Genomic DNA, 15,797 nt, shown 5'->3' with positions numbered 1-15,797 from the left:
CAGTGCATTCATTATTTATAAAACAGAGAAATGATTCCATTTGTAATCCTAGCTGGGCTCACCGGAATAGTCTGGAAAAAGTGGACAACTGCGCCACCAAGTAGAGCACTGGCTAACTGAGCCACGTCATTAGTGATCCAAATTAAAGCATTCCCAAGTCATCTCCTCCTCAGCATTGACCCGTCTTAGATATGCCTCCACGAGATTAACACTTTGCTCACTAATCTCTTTTTATTACTTAATTTCCAAGCTATTATTTAGCTGTAATCCAATTTTACTTTTTTTTTTTTCCCTGTCATCTCTCACTCTAATCATACGATAAATGTGTAATAGCACGCCGCCAAAATTCCTATGAATATTACCCTAATTTTTCACTGTCAATATAACATCCTCTCCTTAATTGCTTGATCTAATCACCCACCGGTGTGGCTTATCGTAAGCGCATACGTTGTTATTTTAAAGCTAACATTTCAAATTGAGTACTCTCTCTCTATAATACTACTATAAATTATATATATATATATAATTAATTAAAAAATATAATTAATAAATTAGAAATTAATTAAATTAAAAATTAGTAAATCTAAAATTAGAAGGGAAACTAACTCATACTGAATAAGATAAATATGCATGCTGATGTGATCATATAGCTACCAATACTTTCTTTTTTTGGGGTTATGATTAGGAGATGATAGGTATGTATTAAAACCACTAACTAATTTTTATGAAATTTCTCCTAAAAAAGAAAAAGAAAAGCCTTTTATGAAATGTTTAATCGTGTCTACTAAACCCTAGTTATTGGAAATATGAAATCTACGCGGCGCCAGGACTGGACTTTATGCACGTGTCTCACCCCCCCCTCTTTCTAGAGCATAGACAGCTTGTGAGCTTTATCTTCCTCTATTTGTAGCGTATAAATAGCGACAGAAAAGATTAATGCAAAATAACTCATTAGGCTTGGATCCATCTCTACTCAAGTAATTCTCCATCCTCCATAGATCCATCTTTTACTTTCTTCACTTTCATGGCTTCCGATCTCTCTGTCATCCTCCCTCGTGTCCTTATCGTCTCTAGACGTAGCGTTCGCAAGAACAAGTTCGTAGATTTTGTGGGTAGGTTGATTTTCCATTTTGAAATCTCCCTTTTCTGTATTTAAACGTACAGTAAATAACCATTATGAATTCTCTGTATAAACTTTCAGGTGAATATCATCTTGATCTTATAGTAGGCTATGGTGCCGTACCAGTCATCGTGCCGCGTGTTAATGGGGTGCATATGTTGCTGGACAGTTTCGAGCCGATCCATGGTGTTCTTCTTTGTGAAGGAGAAGATATTGATCCATCTCTGTATGAAGCTGAATCAACTGATCTTTCACCAGAAGAGTTGGAAGAAATCAGGAGGCTGCACGCAAGCGATACAGCTATTGACAAAGAGAAGGATTCAATCGAATTAAGGCTTGCTAAACTTTGCCTGGAACGAAACATCCCTTACTTGGGAATTTGCAGGGGTTCACAGGTCCTAAATGTTGCATGCGGGGGTACCCTTTATGTGGATATAGAAAAGGAGATATCAAACAAGTGCTTGGAGTCCCAACGAGTGAAGCACATTGATTATGATAATTACGATGGGCACAGACACGTGGTTAAGGTAGTTGAGAGCAGCCCTCTGCACCACTGGTTCAAGGATTCTCTGGAAGAGGGTAAAATGGAGATTTCCGTTAATAGTTACCACCACCAAGGCGTCAAGAGGTTGGCCAAGAGATTTGTGCCTATGGCATATGCACCTGATGGATTGATTGAAGGGTTTTATGATCCAGATGCCTATAATCCTGAAGAGGGTAAGTTCATAATGGGACTCCAATTTCATCCGGAGCGCATGAGGCAGCCTGACACTGATCAATTTGATTATCCAGGATGCCCAAAGGCTTATCAGGTATCCAATTCGATGTTTTTGTATATATGACATGATTTAATAAATTAATGTAATATTAATTAGTCGACAATGGTTTTGGGGGTAACATGAATATATATATATATGCAGGAATTTGTGAAGGCGGTAATTGCCTATCAGAAGAAGCTTAACAGCAGTGCATCAGTGCCAAAGCCTATAAAGTTAAATCAAGAAATGGAGAATAAAAGAAAAGTTATTCTGCGGAGTTTCTCACTTGCAAGAAATATGTACGCTACTGGACAAGAGCTGCACCCGTCAAAAGAATCAGAGCTGAAAGCTGGAGCAGAGTTTCTGGAGGTATATAAATTAATTCGATGAAGTTCTCTCTCTCTCTATGCGTATATAATAAAACGTGTCCCTTAATTTATTAATTGATCATTGCAGTCCAACACAGCCTTCAGCTTCCAACAAGAGAACAGGCTAAAGCAGATAGGAGCAACAGTGAGGAATGGTGGATCCTACATTGAGAGATTAAAGTTGAATGAGGAAAGTGAAAAACAAGCAAAAAATGCGATGGGAAAAATGTCGGTTGAGAAATTATCAGATCTCTTGTCTTTCTACCATATGATGGGCCAGATTTGCTCTGAAGTCCTGGAAAGAAAGCTAAATGGCTTTGTCAGTGAGATTGCTTCTTGATGTGTCCCTTTTCAGATATTCATCACATCACAGGTCACAGGAGTCCCCTGGGATTCCATTTCTTTTCACATGATATGGATGATGATGTGTAAAACATCTTCTCGTCCCTGCTTCCTTCTCCTGTGCTCAATATGAGCAAGACATCAGTGTTTATAATTATGAAAGCTTGTTAATTACATGGCTCAAAATAATTAATTAAATTATTTAATTTTTAATTTATCGATATGGGATAGGATCCACGTAAATCAATTAAGAATATTTTTTTAGGATAGCTTATCCACCTACTCATATATACATATTATCTTCACATTCTATTTTATGAGCAGTTGAACTCTTTTAAAATTATAATTATTAATTTAAGTGTAGATTAAATACCAAAAATAAATCTTAATAAATAATTAATAGTTAAAATTATAGAAGCATGATTATCATGTTCAATAATAAAAGAATCAACCCCTAATTAATAATAGGAGCAAGAGTAATTTATTTAAGAATCGTTTTGATAGAAAATGCTGTTTTTATTAATTAAGAAGGAAAACAATTATATAACGATTGAGTAAAGGTTGAACAATTAACCCCACAAACTTTTTCAATCCCAAAAAAGAAAAAAACCTTCATAATGTTTTTTTAATGTACAAGCTATTTTATTATTTCTTATAGCTAAAAAATTAGAGAATATTTAAAATTAGTTTATAAATATTTAGTGCTTATTTAACTATGAACATTTAATTTAACCAACACCATAGGATGTGGAGGACCTTCTAGGCAATCGTTTTCATAAATTCTATAAAACATGCAAATTCTAAAGTGCTAGGTTTACATTGGTTTTGGGCATAATTTCTCCTGAGATTACTCGATCAGCTCGTTTTCGAGAGAGTTGAGGGAACCTTTTTTGGAGAAAGACAATCGTTTGTGCTATTTTTATATAAAGCCCAGCATAGCTTGGTGGGAAAGAATTCCCACATCGACTATGAATAAAGATTAAGAAGAATATATATATAGTTAGCTTAATTTATTAATTATTTTAAATGAAAAGAAAAGTGTATTAAAAAGTTATTTTGATCATTTTTAATTATATTTTTATAATAAAAGTGAATGGATTATTTTCTGTCATAAAATTTTATAATTGGACATGCACACACCATTTAGCTTATATTGAATCGGAAATATATATATATATATATATATATATATATTATATTTTTATATTAATTAAAATTTTCCCATATATATATATATAGTATAATTACAATAAATTAAAAGTGTAGAATTTTTTGGGATATAAGAGAAATTAAATTTATTTTCTACTGTTTGAATACTTTGCTATAATTAATGGAGAAATAAAATTTCTCTCATAATATAATTATTTAATTGTTGTGAGTTGTAATTTTGTTCTTATGTTTGTAAGTAATTGTAATATGAATAATATATAACTATCTCAATTTTCTTCCATTTCTCTCTTTCCCCTCATTTTTCTCTTTTCTTTTTATTTTTATTTTTATTTGTTGTTCAAATAAAAAAAAATTAGAAAATTTAAGTTCTTTTCCTTTTATCTTTAAGTTCTCCATTTCCTTCAAGGGTTAAAGTTTGGCGAAAAAATATGGTTACAGGTATTTGTAGTCAACGAAGCATTCGGTGATCTCAAGCTTCAAATATATTTTCTATCAATCTTTATCAACGTACGTTTTAATGCCCAATAAAATACTGTGCTCTTTCTATATATCCTGAAAGTTGAAGCAACCAGACTTTAGCTCACTCATCTCTGTTATCTCCATTTCAGGCCTGAAATGAATTCTTCACCTTTCCCATTCTCTCCTTCTCTTTTGTTTTCAGTTTCCCTGCTCTTCTTTTCCCTTTCAATACCCTGGTGTTTGAGCAACTCTGAGTTCTACGCTTCCTGCAGTACTGCTCAGTTCGTGTGCGGAAATATCACCGCTGATTTTCCTTTCTGGGGAAATGAAAGACCAGATTTCTGTGGAAATCCTGGCTTGGAGCTTAAGTGTGAGAATGATAACCCCACAATACAGATCAATGGTGTAGTGTACCGTGTTCTCGAAATCGACGAGAATGGTCAAAGTCTGAGGATAGCAAGACAGGATTACACAGATGGAATCTGTAAACCACAGTTCATGAACACCACGCTTGATCCTCAGCTTTTAGAGTATGCTCCTGGTTACAAGAATCTGACAATTATTTATGGTTGCACGATTCCTGCTCTTTTAGGAGTCCCAGCACTATTCACTTGCCTCGTAACTGGGACAGGGACAGGGTCTCAAAACGGTTATGCCGTAACGGATGCCGTTGGGCCTGGATTATGTTATCGCAGCATCGTTGTGCCGGTTTCTGAAATGGTATTGACATCTGCAGTGATCAATTTGTCAATTTTGGAAGAAAGCTTAAAACAAGGATTCCAGGTGAAATGGAAAGTGGATGACACTGCATGCTCCAATTGCATCAGATCCCAGGGAGTTTGTGGTTACTTGCTATCTAATGAAACAACTTGCTATTGCCCCGATCAACTTATAGCGACAAAAACATGCCCTTCTTCACCGGACGGCGTTCTTGCCACTCCAGGTATGTATAATACAACTCAAAAAATGGCTGCTTGATTGATGTTCACACTTCACCAGTTTATTTATAGTTTTCTTTATTTGCTTTTATTTTATTGAGACTATTGCGGAGATTCAGACTGCGGAACTAGACCAAATTAATGACGCATATTTATATTTAGGCAGAAGCAACGGTCACCCCTCCATTGCTAAATGATAGTTGTTAAATTGTTTTCAATGAGGTCGCTATCACACCAACTAGTCATAAGAAATTTTGGTAGCTCGTTTTGTCAAATGTGTAGCACACCAGAGAAAAACTTGTTTCTGGTTTGGTGCTAACTTGGGCAAAGCCAAGCGTTTTCCTTGTTGTTGACTAGGAAAATTATCCACTGCCAATACCCTTCAACTCATTAATTAACACCTATAGCAAAGGTCAAATAACATGTTTAAACTAGCTAGCAGATAGAACATGGACTCCTTATAAAAGTTGCATTCCGGAAAGAAAGGGTGGGACCTTAGAGAACAATAAATTACATTCATTCTGGTTGGAGTTTATGGATTCATTAGGACTACAAATGAATTTGTTTTTTTTTTTACAATGATCGACCCACTGCGACGTCAAGTTCTTCCAGGCCTGTTATGTGCCTTGTAGCTAAAGCCAATGTCTCATTCATTTGCTACAAGCTGATCAACACCTGACTGCAATGGGATACCTTTCCTCTACAAGTACTAGTGATCAATTTGGCATTAGGTTTTGCAAATACTTGTCACTTTCGCACCATGAAAAGGCCTACTTTTCCCTTCTAACTCAAGGTTTGCCAATGTGACGGTTTATGAATTACTTCAACCCTACACAACTTCATTTTAGTGCTCGTTTATTATTATTTTTTTAACTAAAATATTTGTCATGCTTATATAGACAGAGGCAGGCAATTCGTCAAATACCTTCGGAACTTGAAATTTGGATGGGTACTTACCCATATAATATTAGCATTAAACTGATAATAATATTAATATAAAATTATATTACATATAATAATTCTTAACTTGAATATTAATTATATCATTTTTTTATGTTACCTTCTACCTGCCAAAGCTTTTGACAACAAATAAAAGTTATTACTTGCACGGGTAGAACATATAGTGTATGAGTTCTGATAACGTAGAGGTTTTTGTTAATTGCCTTGGGTAGGAGTCGTAAACATATTACTCCTTCCAATCCCACAAAAATAAATTTATTTATTTATTATTTATATATATTTAATAATTTTATAATCTTTTTTAATTACATATCACTAATTTTTAAAATTAATAAATTTTATTTTTCATTTCATATAAGCGGAATATATTAAAAAGTTAATGAATAAATTAATATATTAAAAAATAGAGTGATTTATAATTTGAAATAAAAAATATATATATATATAAATATGTCTCATAAGTTTGAAGGCTTTGATTGTTCGCTTTATTAATTTATCACTTTATTAATTTTAATTTTAATTTATCACTTTATTAATTTTCTAAAATGTGTGTGTTTTTTCTATTGACTTCAAGAAGCTCAATGCGCCATAGCTTCCGCGTAGCGGTCGAGTTCTGTAGCTAACTTTTGATTATTCCTACGACAAAAGGTTACAAATAAGGTGACTAGTCACCAGCACAACTATTATTTCCAATTTGTGTATCAACTGAATTGGTTTTGACCGCCATTTCAGTCTTTCCAATAGAAGGTTCCTTGACTAATTTCACAACCTTAATTAGCTTGGTCAAATGCAGCCGACTTCATTATTTTACATGTGAATTTGCAGCCCTTCTGCCATTATATTATTGTTATTTTGTCAAATTAGTTATCCTTCCTCTTCCGTTATATGTAAGCTACCTCCAAATGCTCTCTCCTTTTTCTCTCGTCACTCTCCCTCTTTCTCTGCAAATGAAACCCCATTTCTTCCTTACCTTGTCTTTGATTTTCATCATTACTATAGTCTTCCTCTGCCCTCCTCCGTCTGTGCTTGCTAGTGATGCGCAATATCAAAACTGCAGCACAACATTTCGGTGCGGAAATATTACAAACATTGGCTATCCTTTCTGGGGTTCGAACCGACCCGATTATTGTGGCAACCCCAACTTCTTGCTTAATTGCACTGAGCAAGCTGCCGAGATCACCATCAAGAATTTAACTTACCAAGTTCTTGAAATCGATAGCCAGGCAAAGTATCTTAAGGTTGCTAGAAAAGATTATATAGGAGACATCTGTCCTAACCTCCTCATCAACACCACTTTGGACTTCGTCCATTTCAGCTATGCTTCGGATGATATTCGGAATATAACTTTATACTATGGTTGCTCCACGTCTTTTACCCCAACTACCATTCCATGGATTTCCACTCAGTTTACTTGTGACTTAAATGGCAGCAGTAGCAAAGGTTTTTACTCGACAAGGAACATTGACTTGAGTAATTCTACAATAATCAATTTATTGGGGTCGTGCAACAATAGTGTTATCGTTCCAGCAACTCAATCAGCTGTTGAGACTTTAGAGAATAATATAACCGAGGAGAATTTGGTTATAGCTCTGGAGAAAGGTTTCGGATTACAGTGGGAAGCAAACAATCCCGTTTGCGAGACGTGTACACTTTCCGGTGGGACATGTGGTTACAACACAACTACTAATTCATTTGCTTGTTATTGCACTGATCAGCCTGCTGATCAGTTTAGTTGTAGAGAATCTACAACAAATAATCCATCTGAATCATCAGGTATGTCTTCTTTTCTTTTTCCTTTTAAGTGGATAAAGCGGCTGCTCATGAACCCATCTAGAACCATTCTTCCCTACTAGGTTCTAACCTTGAACTGGTTGCCGGGTAAGCGTGGCATCCTTGACCTGGGTATGGTGCTCTTTCATCCACCCACCCAGAATTGCAATGAAAGTTAGCTTGAACCATTCGTTTGATTAAATAATTAATTATAATTACTTGTCAGACATGGCAAGACATTAGGCATTATTCAAAGGTGTACCAATTATTTTGGACCTTTTTCATTCTGTCAAGTCAGATAAAAACTGTTTGGCATTTGACCCATTCAATTCTAGCGAGGAAAAGAAATTCTGTTTGAATAAACAAACAGAATTTGGCATCCTTTTGATCATCAGGAACAATCGTAACTTAGAATTTTGTAGCTGAAAATTTTCCTTCTTGGGTTTTAATTTAAAACAGTGTCTCATTGACCAGTGATTTTAGTTTAACAACAAGTTTAAATTCTAATGTGGTGTATATATATAAATATGCAGTAAAAAAATGTTAGAAGTGTATGCTATTCCTTTATTAATTAGACTATTTATTAAAAAAATTGCCCATTTTCTTTTTTTGTAGAAGTTTTTTTAATAGAATCCTCCAACATTTTATTCTCCTTAACTAGTAATTTGTTCTTGTATGTAGTGGTTATATCTTCACAAATTTAATAATCAGAGTGGGAATACAAAATTAGTTTGTCTGGTTAGGTATTGCCTTCTAACTTTTCTTTTCGGATAATTTAATTATATTAACTTAACTTTTTTATCAGAAGACATAAATGATAATGATGTGTTTTCTAAATTAATATAAATAGCACTATTTTCAAAAATTGCTGATGATTCAGTAATAGCATGCTTTATTTGAATATATTGTTTTTTGACCTAATCAATTTTATTGTCTTTTGAAAAAATTCATTTCCCACGGAACGTTATTAAAAAAATTTAATGGTATTGATAAAATTTTTAGAATTTAATAGAGATTTTATATTTTGAAAAGAAAAAAATATTTTTCTTATAACTTGTTTAATTTTTTTTACTGAAAAAATATTTTGCTTTCGCTTCCATGAAAAATATCAACCAATACATACTTCAGCTGTTGGGCTGAACATGACATGAACTCTAGCTTATAAATTTGATACATTAGCACAGCAAACGACCATTTCAATGAACACAGCACATAGCAAAGCTTTTACTTTCATGTCACTTAAAGACTCTTTCCTTCCTATTACTTGCATAAATAATAGATTTATTTTTTGTCAGTCTGGCATTTTATTTAAATTTAATGGTTAAGTATTTATCTTGTGATATATAAAAATAAAAGACAGTTCCTCTATCTCAACTTTTATCAGATTTTTTTTTTTTAAAAAAAGAGAGAAATATTATATGGAATGCTAACGCAGTGGAAATTTTATCATATGAGGTATTGAGTTGTATAAATTTTATTGAGTAGGTTACAGTGGGTGTGGAAAAGTCTATATATTGGGTATCCAAACACAACAAATTTCAACAATCCCCGGGCCATGGACACTTGTATATGCCAACTCATGATATTAAAAAAAAAATCCCTAAATTTTTATTCCTTCTAGGTTGAAGAAATTGATGATGACCTTGTACCCTACCCTTCCCCATGCATTATTTAAATAACCAAACCCAAATAAGCAGGGAAAACAAAAGGATCAATGGACTAAAGTAGAGCCATATGGACCCAAAGCCACCAGTGTTGTTACATGGGTTCGCCAATTTCCAGCCAACACCCTCCATCTATGAGAACCTGAGGTCCAAGTCAACCAAAGGCAGTTGTTACCAGTCCAAGCTCAAGCCTCTAACCACCCCACCATCTGTCCACTATCATATTTTTGCCTCTTCACACCAACTCTCGTTTCTTCTCCTTCTCCACCACCAATGCACCACCTCATCACCACCACCCTCACCTTCATTATCATCGTCTTCATTGTCTACGCCGATTTTGCGACGTCGTTACCATCCAATGATACTCTTTCCAGCTGTGAGCAGTCCTTCTATTGTGGAAATATCAAAGACGTCTACTTCCCTTTCTCTGGCGGCCCACGTCCTGCCTCTTGCGGCTTGCCTGGCTTCCAACTTGCTTGTACAGACGATTCCATCACTCTTTTAACCGTTAACTCGCTGAGTTACAGAGTCATCCAACTCGACCAAATCACCCGTACTATGATCCTGTCGCGGTCAGACCTCTACAACTCTACATGTACTCAGCAATCAGCTAACACAACTTTCAATCACACCCACTTCAGTCTTGGCTCTGACAATCAAATCCTTTCTCTGTTTTACGGGTGCAACGATTCTGTCATGCCAATTAAGCCTGATAACTTATTCACTTGTGAAATGAACGGCAAGAAAGACGCGTATTACTTGATAGGTCCAGTTCCTAGTGATCCCGTTTTGAGCATATTTGATTGCAGTGTTACTATGACGGTGCCAATTCTTGATAGTTTAGTCCATGTTATTCAGGGAAATAGATCCTTACTTGGGGAGGTTCTGAGGAAGGGGTTTAATGTGAGTTATAGCAATCCTTATGCTGGTGATTGTGATAAGTGTTATCTCAAGGGTGGGTTTTGTGGGTTTGATTCAAGCTCGGAAAATTTCCTTTGCATTTGCGGTGATCGGCTTTGCCCAGGTAAAAAAATGAAACCAATTGGCTTTTCACTGAACTTTTTTTCGGTAGGAAGCTTTTCACTGAACTTAAAGTTGCAAGGTATTGTCTCCTTAATTTCCTAGTTGGCTCCATAATTTTTGAAGCAGTTGTCTGCTTCCCTCTTAATCTTCACTAGTAACTCTTCTTTGAATTATCTAGGCTTCATCTTCTTAGGTCATATGTTCACTCTGCTCCTGACAGCTCCGATCTTGTTAGGACAGAGAATCAGGTTCATGGGATGTTGCTAACTTCACATCCCATTTGAGCTTCGCAAAAGAATTGCCCCAAAAGTTCATTTGGGATGGACACAAGATAATTGTATAATTTAGTGACTAGGGAAAAAGAAAAGTTGAGGTTTATCTATACCATTTTACCCAGATATTGGAGGTTGAAATATGCTATAGATGAGCCACTGCAACATATATTAATGGGAGATTTAAATTAGACCTTTGTTTTTTTATTCAATTCCTTGTTGATTCTAAAATTTCCCTTGTGTCTATAATCTGATATCTTCACTGATTAATTTGCATTAAACATGTTTGCAGACAAGTTAGTTCCTTATAGAAAATCTGTTTCAATGTGGTTGTTGATGTCTTAACTGATTTTTCTCTCTTTTTTTTTAAATCGTTGCAGGGGGAAAATCTAGCAAAGTTGGACTTGGAGTAGGTATAATTATGTACAGCTGCCAATGCAATTTACTTTCTCGTGAATGCCAGTAATGCAGAAACAATATCTGAGCAATCCTTTTGTTATCTTCTATTTCCAGGACTTGGCATAGCAGGTGCAGCAGCTGTTGGCATTGGTTTGGGGTGTTGGTTCTTGCTCATCATACAACGCAGGAAAAGAATTGCTACCCAAACACAGAGTGGAGACCTGCCTACAGCTCCAGCAAGCAAAGGCCACCCTGCTTCCACAATTAATTTCTCTCAAACCACCCCTTCTTATCCCTCCTCAAAGTCTGACCTTGAAAAGGGAAGTACCTACTTTGGAACTCAGGTATTCAGCTATGAGGAACTTGTGGAAGCCACGGACAATTTCGATCCTTCCAAGGAACTAGGAGATGGGGGCTTTGGCACTGTTTACTACGGTTAGAAGATGAAAATGATTTTGTGCTATGTAGTTAGCTACATAAAATGCATTGTCTCCCTTTTTCTCAACTGTTCTAATTTTTTATTGATCAGGTATTCTCAAGGATGGGCGTGTGGTCGCTGTCAAGCGCCTCTTTGAGAACAACATGAAGCGTGCTGAGCAGTTCATGAATGAAATTGAGATCCTAACTCGTTTACGACACAAGAGCCTTGTGGCACTCTATGGATGTACTTCAAAACGCAGCCAAGAGCTGATCCTTGTTTATGAGTATGTACCTAATGGAACTGTTGCTGATCATCTTCATGGAAAACAGTCCAAGTCTGGTTTGCTCAGTTGGCCTGTTCGGTTGAGCATTGCCATAGAGACAGCCGATGCTCTTGCTTATCTCCATGCTTCAGATGTCATACACCGTGATGTCAAAACCAACAATATTCTGCTAGACAACAACTTCCGTGTGAAAGTGGCTGATTTCGGATTGTCACGGCTGTTCCCTAATGATGTAAGCCATATCTCAACTGCTCCACAAGGCACACCTGGCTATGTCGATCCAGAGTATTATCAGTGCTATCAACTCACAGACAAAAGTGACGTTTACAGCTTTGGTGTGGTGCTGATCGAGCTGATATCATCATTACCGGCAGTGGACACCAATAGACAGAAGTTTGACATTAATTTGGCCAACATGGCAGTCAACAAAATCCAAAATCATGCAATAAATGAGTTAGTAGATCCGTGTCTTGGGTTCAAAAAGGATTATGCAGTGAGGAAGATGGCAACTTCAGTTGCAGAATTGGCTTTCCGATGCTTGCAACAGGAGAGAGATATGAGGCCAACTATGAGAGAAGTCTTAGAGGCACTCAAAAAAATTGAGAAAGAAACTTACGAATCAGAGAAATCAGAGGTTCTTGATATTAAGGAGGATGATGTTGGGCTTTTGAATCATGTCCCTCCATTTTCTCCAGACTCAATTGAGATGACTGACAAATGGGTTAGCTGCTCTATTACTACTACTAATACTTCCTTCTAGTGCTTGATTTTATATATCTTCCATGTTTTTGAAGATAATTTACATTTTTTAGACGCAGAGAAGTCATTTGCACTTGAAAGTTGAAACAGGTGGAAGACATACTAAAATTTTTGCCTTTTATGTATGTTTTGTAACAGGGGAAGATGATGAGAACACTGTGACCTGAGTTCTGGCGGGCTAGGACGCTGTATTTTTAAGTAATTCTGGTAAATGGGATTCAAGTTTTGTGATATCCAGAGCATTGCTCATATAACTTTCAGCCTAGTCTTCAACCACATTTGCTCTTTTCCTCAATAAATAGCTCTACAAGGCACCAATATTCCTGAGTCATGGGAACCCGTCCTTCTTGCTTGTCTGGGATGCAGCATTTGGGAGGTGTATGATATTTTTTTTTTCTTCTTTTTTGAGCCCACAAGTTTTTGAATCTGTATATAAATGTGATTAACTAATTTTATCGAATTTGTAGCTTGATGTCAGGAAGATTCTGTTACATTCTCATACCTGTCCGTCGATTGATATGATTCTGTACTTTACAATATTTTCCCTATTTGTTTTCCGCTCATCCAAATAAAAGTAAGTAGAAAATAAAATTATGTTTTCCTCCCATTTATTTTCCTTAGCCAAACATGGTGTAAGCTGTTGAAAGAAGTTTCTGCATGGCCGCTGCCGCCTCTTGAGACTAGGGCAATGCAAAATAGACATTGACTAAGAAGGCTAACAGCACACATCTCTAATATGGAATTGTTCTAACGAGGTTGGACCATTGATGGCAAGGGCTTTAAAAGTGGGAACATATATGAAATTGAATGTAATGTAAATAATTTTTTTACTACACTTGCAGCATTTTGAATGCCTACAAGCAAATATTATTAATAAGAAGGATTGCAAATTTTTATTATTAATTAAAGCGGTACTAAAGCTTAAACAAATTTTGTTTATAATTATCCTTAAAGCAAACACAAATTTGATTTTCAATACTTTGATGGGCTTATTCGGCAAAAGTTACAAATTCCCCACACTGTGCCACGTGTGAACCACCCAATAAGAACTCCCAAGACCCATCCGAAAAGACACAAAACATCACAGAGACCCATCCTTCAATATTCCAAACCCGCTTTTATTCCCCAGTCGCTGCCTTTTATTTTCCAATCAAAATTTACAATTTCCAAATCAGAATCAGATGGGCATTTCGTTAATCTCTCTCAGATCTCACTTCCTCTGCTAATCACACTCTGAATTCACAGATTCAATGACAACTCTTCACAAATTCAAGCTTCTCGCCACTCAATGTGCAGTAACCGGAAGCCCTACGCAAAGTCCCACAACTAGCCCCGTCATCCACCTCCGCCGCCGCAAGACACTCCGCATGCTTCTCTCCCGCTCTGCTGAACACCAACGCCGCCGGATTCCCCGAGGTGATGACCAGTCTGAACTCCAGAAGGGTCCTCCAGAGAAGAAGAGAGTTAGGAGGAAATTGAAGGACTTGTTCGTGTCATCTCCGCCGTTTGAAGATAAAGAGAAGGATAATCCGGATGATGCAGTAGAGTTATTACCGGTTTCCGGTGGTGGCAGCGGTGGCGGTGGAGATGGAGGTTTGGCTGCTCGGCGCGCTGGAGGTAGTTCGCTAAGACCGCTATCTGGTACGTTTAGATATAGGCTACTCAGAAGAGCTTGGCGACCGATGCTTGTAACCATCCCCGAGTAAGTAGTGAAATATCTGCCAAAAAATTTTATGGATAAATTGATAAAATAATTTTCCATTTTTGTTAATTCCGTCAAGCATTTTAGAATTTAGTAGTCTCTCTCTCTCTCTCTTTTTCTTTTTTCGGTGTTAATATTTTATTCGTGTTCATTTAATTTATGTAAAAAAGTTTCTATAAATTCCAAGTGAATAATTGTTTAGGTGTTAAGGGTCTTTGCTAGCATAAGCATCTAACTCCTAAGCGTAACGGCCAGATATAGTCGGTGCAGTGTCGATAGTGCGCACATTAGCGTGGGGGCTAAATTTCCTTGGAGCAGTAGCGGTTGTTAAGGGAAGGTTGAAAATCCTATGGCTAGATCATATTAATTAAGAGATTTAGGCTTTTTACTGGTTGTAGAATAATAGAAAGCATTGTAATAGAATTAAGTGGATTAACGATATCAAAATTGTTGAATTAAAAAGTTGAATTTAGGTGTTGTATTAATTGCGACGAAAAAGATGATGCACAAAAATATTGCAAATGGCTTAGTCGTAGCTAGGGAGAAAACGGCAGAAAGAAAAAAGTAATTTAAAAAAAAAAAATTCAACACATTTTGTTAGAAAAATATAGGGATATGAAATTATGGGATTTATTTGATTCAGATATGTGTACAAATACTATATAATAATTTTGGGTGGGGTAGAAGCATTTAAGGTGCTATAGATGATGAGGACAAACAGAAGACACAGATACGAGGGAAGTAATAATTTTTTAATAAAAATCTGTCTGAATGCAGCTTCCATGTGTCGATGCTCAGGATGTTCCATGATTGTGTTGAGGATTTTATGGGGTTGGCAAAGGATGCTGTGTATCTCTTGTGTATATCTTCTAAATTATTGTAATACCCTGAAATCTTAATGAGGGTATACATACATTTTGTGTCATTATTAATGCACTCCCACATTTCCCAATTTTGGGGGTTTAAATGATGTTCATCATTTCACACAAAGTTAATTTGTAATCATAGTCTTTGAATTTGGGGTTGTAGAGAATTAAGTGGATTTGATTTAATTTTTGGGTTAACAATAAATAATTACAGCAGCATAGCATTCAAATCATGATCTTTGATACTATGACACATATGTACACTGTTTTTAGTATAATACTAATCTAATAACGCATTAAGATGCCAACAATCAGCTCATGAGGGTTGATGTGAGTTTACAATGTGTGTGTGTGTGTATATATACACACCGACAATTGATAATGATTAGAAGGGAGTCTGTTAGGAGTTCAAACTTATAATAATGACAAAAGTAAAACATTTTTTAAGAATCCACTGTTATGTTTTAATTTAATGTTTTTTTTTTCTTCGTCTGTCTCGAAAACAAATTTTTGCTTTTGTTCG

The 15,797-nt window shown here is 35.9% G+C and overlaps 3 protein-coding genes across 7 annotated transcripts; all 3 read left to right on the top strand.

The window, feature by feature from the left end:
- The first annotated feature begins 932 nt into the window (after positions 1-932).
- LOC110609764 (putative glutamine amidotransferase GAT1_2.1) lies at positions 933-2,762 on the top strand. The gene is made up of 4 exons (XM_021749558.2): positions 933-1,112; positions 1,202-1,932; positions 2,041-2,247; positions 2,335-2,762. The coding sequence occupies exons 1-4, from the start codon at positions 1,025-1,027 to the stop codon at positions 2,584-2,586; spliced, it is 1,278 nt and encodes a 425-aa protein (XP_021605250.1). The 5' UTR covers positions 933-1,024; the 3' UTR covers positions 2,587-2,762.
- Positions 2,763-4,259: 1,497 nt separating this feature from the next.
- On the top strand, positions 4,260-15,441 carry LOC110609762 (LEAF RUST 10 DISEASE-RESISTANCE LOCUS RECEPTOR-LIKE PROTEIN KINASE-like 1.3). 5 transcript variants are annotated; one of them, XR_006349978.1, is made up of 6 exons: positions 6,793-7,888; positions 11,225-11,257; positions 11,358-11,678; positions 11,773-12,668; positions 12,845-14,408; positions 15,186-15,441. XR_006349978.1 is itself a non-coding variant. In XM_021749553.2 (5 exons), the coding sequence occupies exons 1-5, from the start codon at positions 7,018-7,020 to the stop codon at positions 12,866-12,868; spliced, it is 2,145 nt and encodes a 714-aa protein (XP_021605245.1). In that variant the 5' UTR covers positions 6,793-7,017; the 3' UTR covers positions 12,869-14,477. The 5 variants fall into 5 exon arrangements, 4 of the variants coding, with proteins under 4 accessions (XP_021605246.1, XP_021605244.1, XP_021605245.1 ...); XM_021749553.2 differs by lacking the exon at positions 15,186-15,441 and having other exon boundaries at positions 12,845-14,477; XM_021749554.2 differs by lacking the exons at positions 6,793-7,888; positions 12,845-14,408; positions 15,186-15,441 and adding an exon at positions 4,260-5,160 and having other exon boundaries at positions 11,773-12,825.
- LOC110609767 lies at positions 13,957-14,412 on the top strand. Its single transcript, XM_043951516.1, has one exon. It carries the CDS (start codon positions 13,957-13,959, stop codon positions 14,410-14,412), a length of 456 nt encoding a protein of 151 aa, XP_043807451.1.
- Positions 15,442-15,797: the final 356 nt, after the last annotated feature.

This window comes from Manihot esculenta, chromosome 2, assembly GCF_001659605.2.
Source record: "Manihot esculenta cultivar AM560-2 chromosome 2, M.esculenta_v8, whole genome shotgun sequence".
In the NCBI taxonomy this organism is placed as follows: domain Eukaryota; kingdom Viridiplantae; phylum Streptophyta; class Magnoliopsida; order Malpighiales; family Euphorbiaceae; genus Manihot; species Manihot esculenta.
The sequence above is the reverse complement of the archived record's forward strand: the minus strand, read 5'-3'. Positions and strand labels throughout refer to the sequence as shown.

What these genes read in the sequence shown, in the direction of transcription:
- LOC110609764 (XM_021749558.2), top strand. Translation starts at nt 1,025, where the DNA reads ATGGCTTCCGATCTCTCTGTCATCCTCCCTCGTGTCCTTATCGTCTCT. An exon ending in CAAGTTCGTAGATTTTGTGG is followed by an intron (nt 1,113 to 1,201) that starts GTAGGTTGATTT and finishes ATAAACTTTCAG; the next exon opens with GTGAATATCATCTTGATCTT. An exon ending in GATGCCCAAAGGCTTATCAG is followed by an intron (nt 1,933 to 2,040) that starts GTATCCAATTCG and finishes ATATATATGCAG; the next exon opens with GAATTTGTGAAGGCGGTAAT.
- LOC110609762 (XM_021749552.2), top strand. Translation starts at nt 7,018, where the DNA reads ATGCTCTCTCCTTTTTCTCTCGTCACTCTCCCTCTTTCTCTGCAAATG. An exon ending in CAAAGTTGGACTTGGAGTAG is followed by an intron (nt 11,258 to 11,357) that starts GTATAATTATGT and finishes TTCTATTTCCAG; the next exon opens with GACTTGGCATAGCAGGTGCA. An exon ending in CTTTGGCACTGTTTACTACG is followed by an intron (nt 11,679 to 11,772) that starts GTTAGAAGATGA and finishes TTTATTGATCAG; the next exon opens with GTATTCTCAAGGATGGGCGT.
- LOC110609767 (XM_043951516.1), top strand. Translation starts at nt 13,957, where the DNA reads ATGACAACTCTTCACAAATTCAAGCTTCTCGCCACTCAATGTGCAGTA.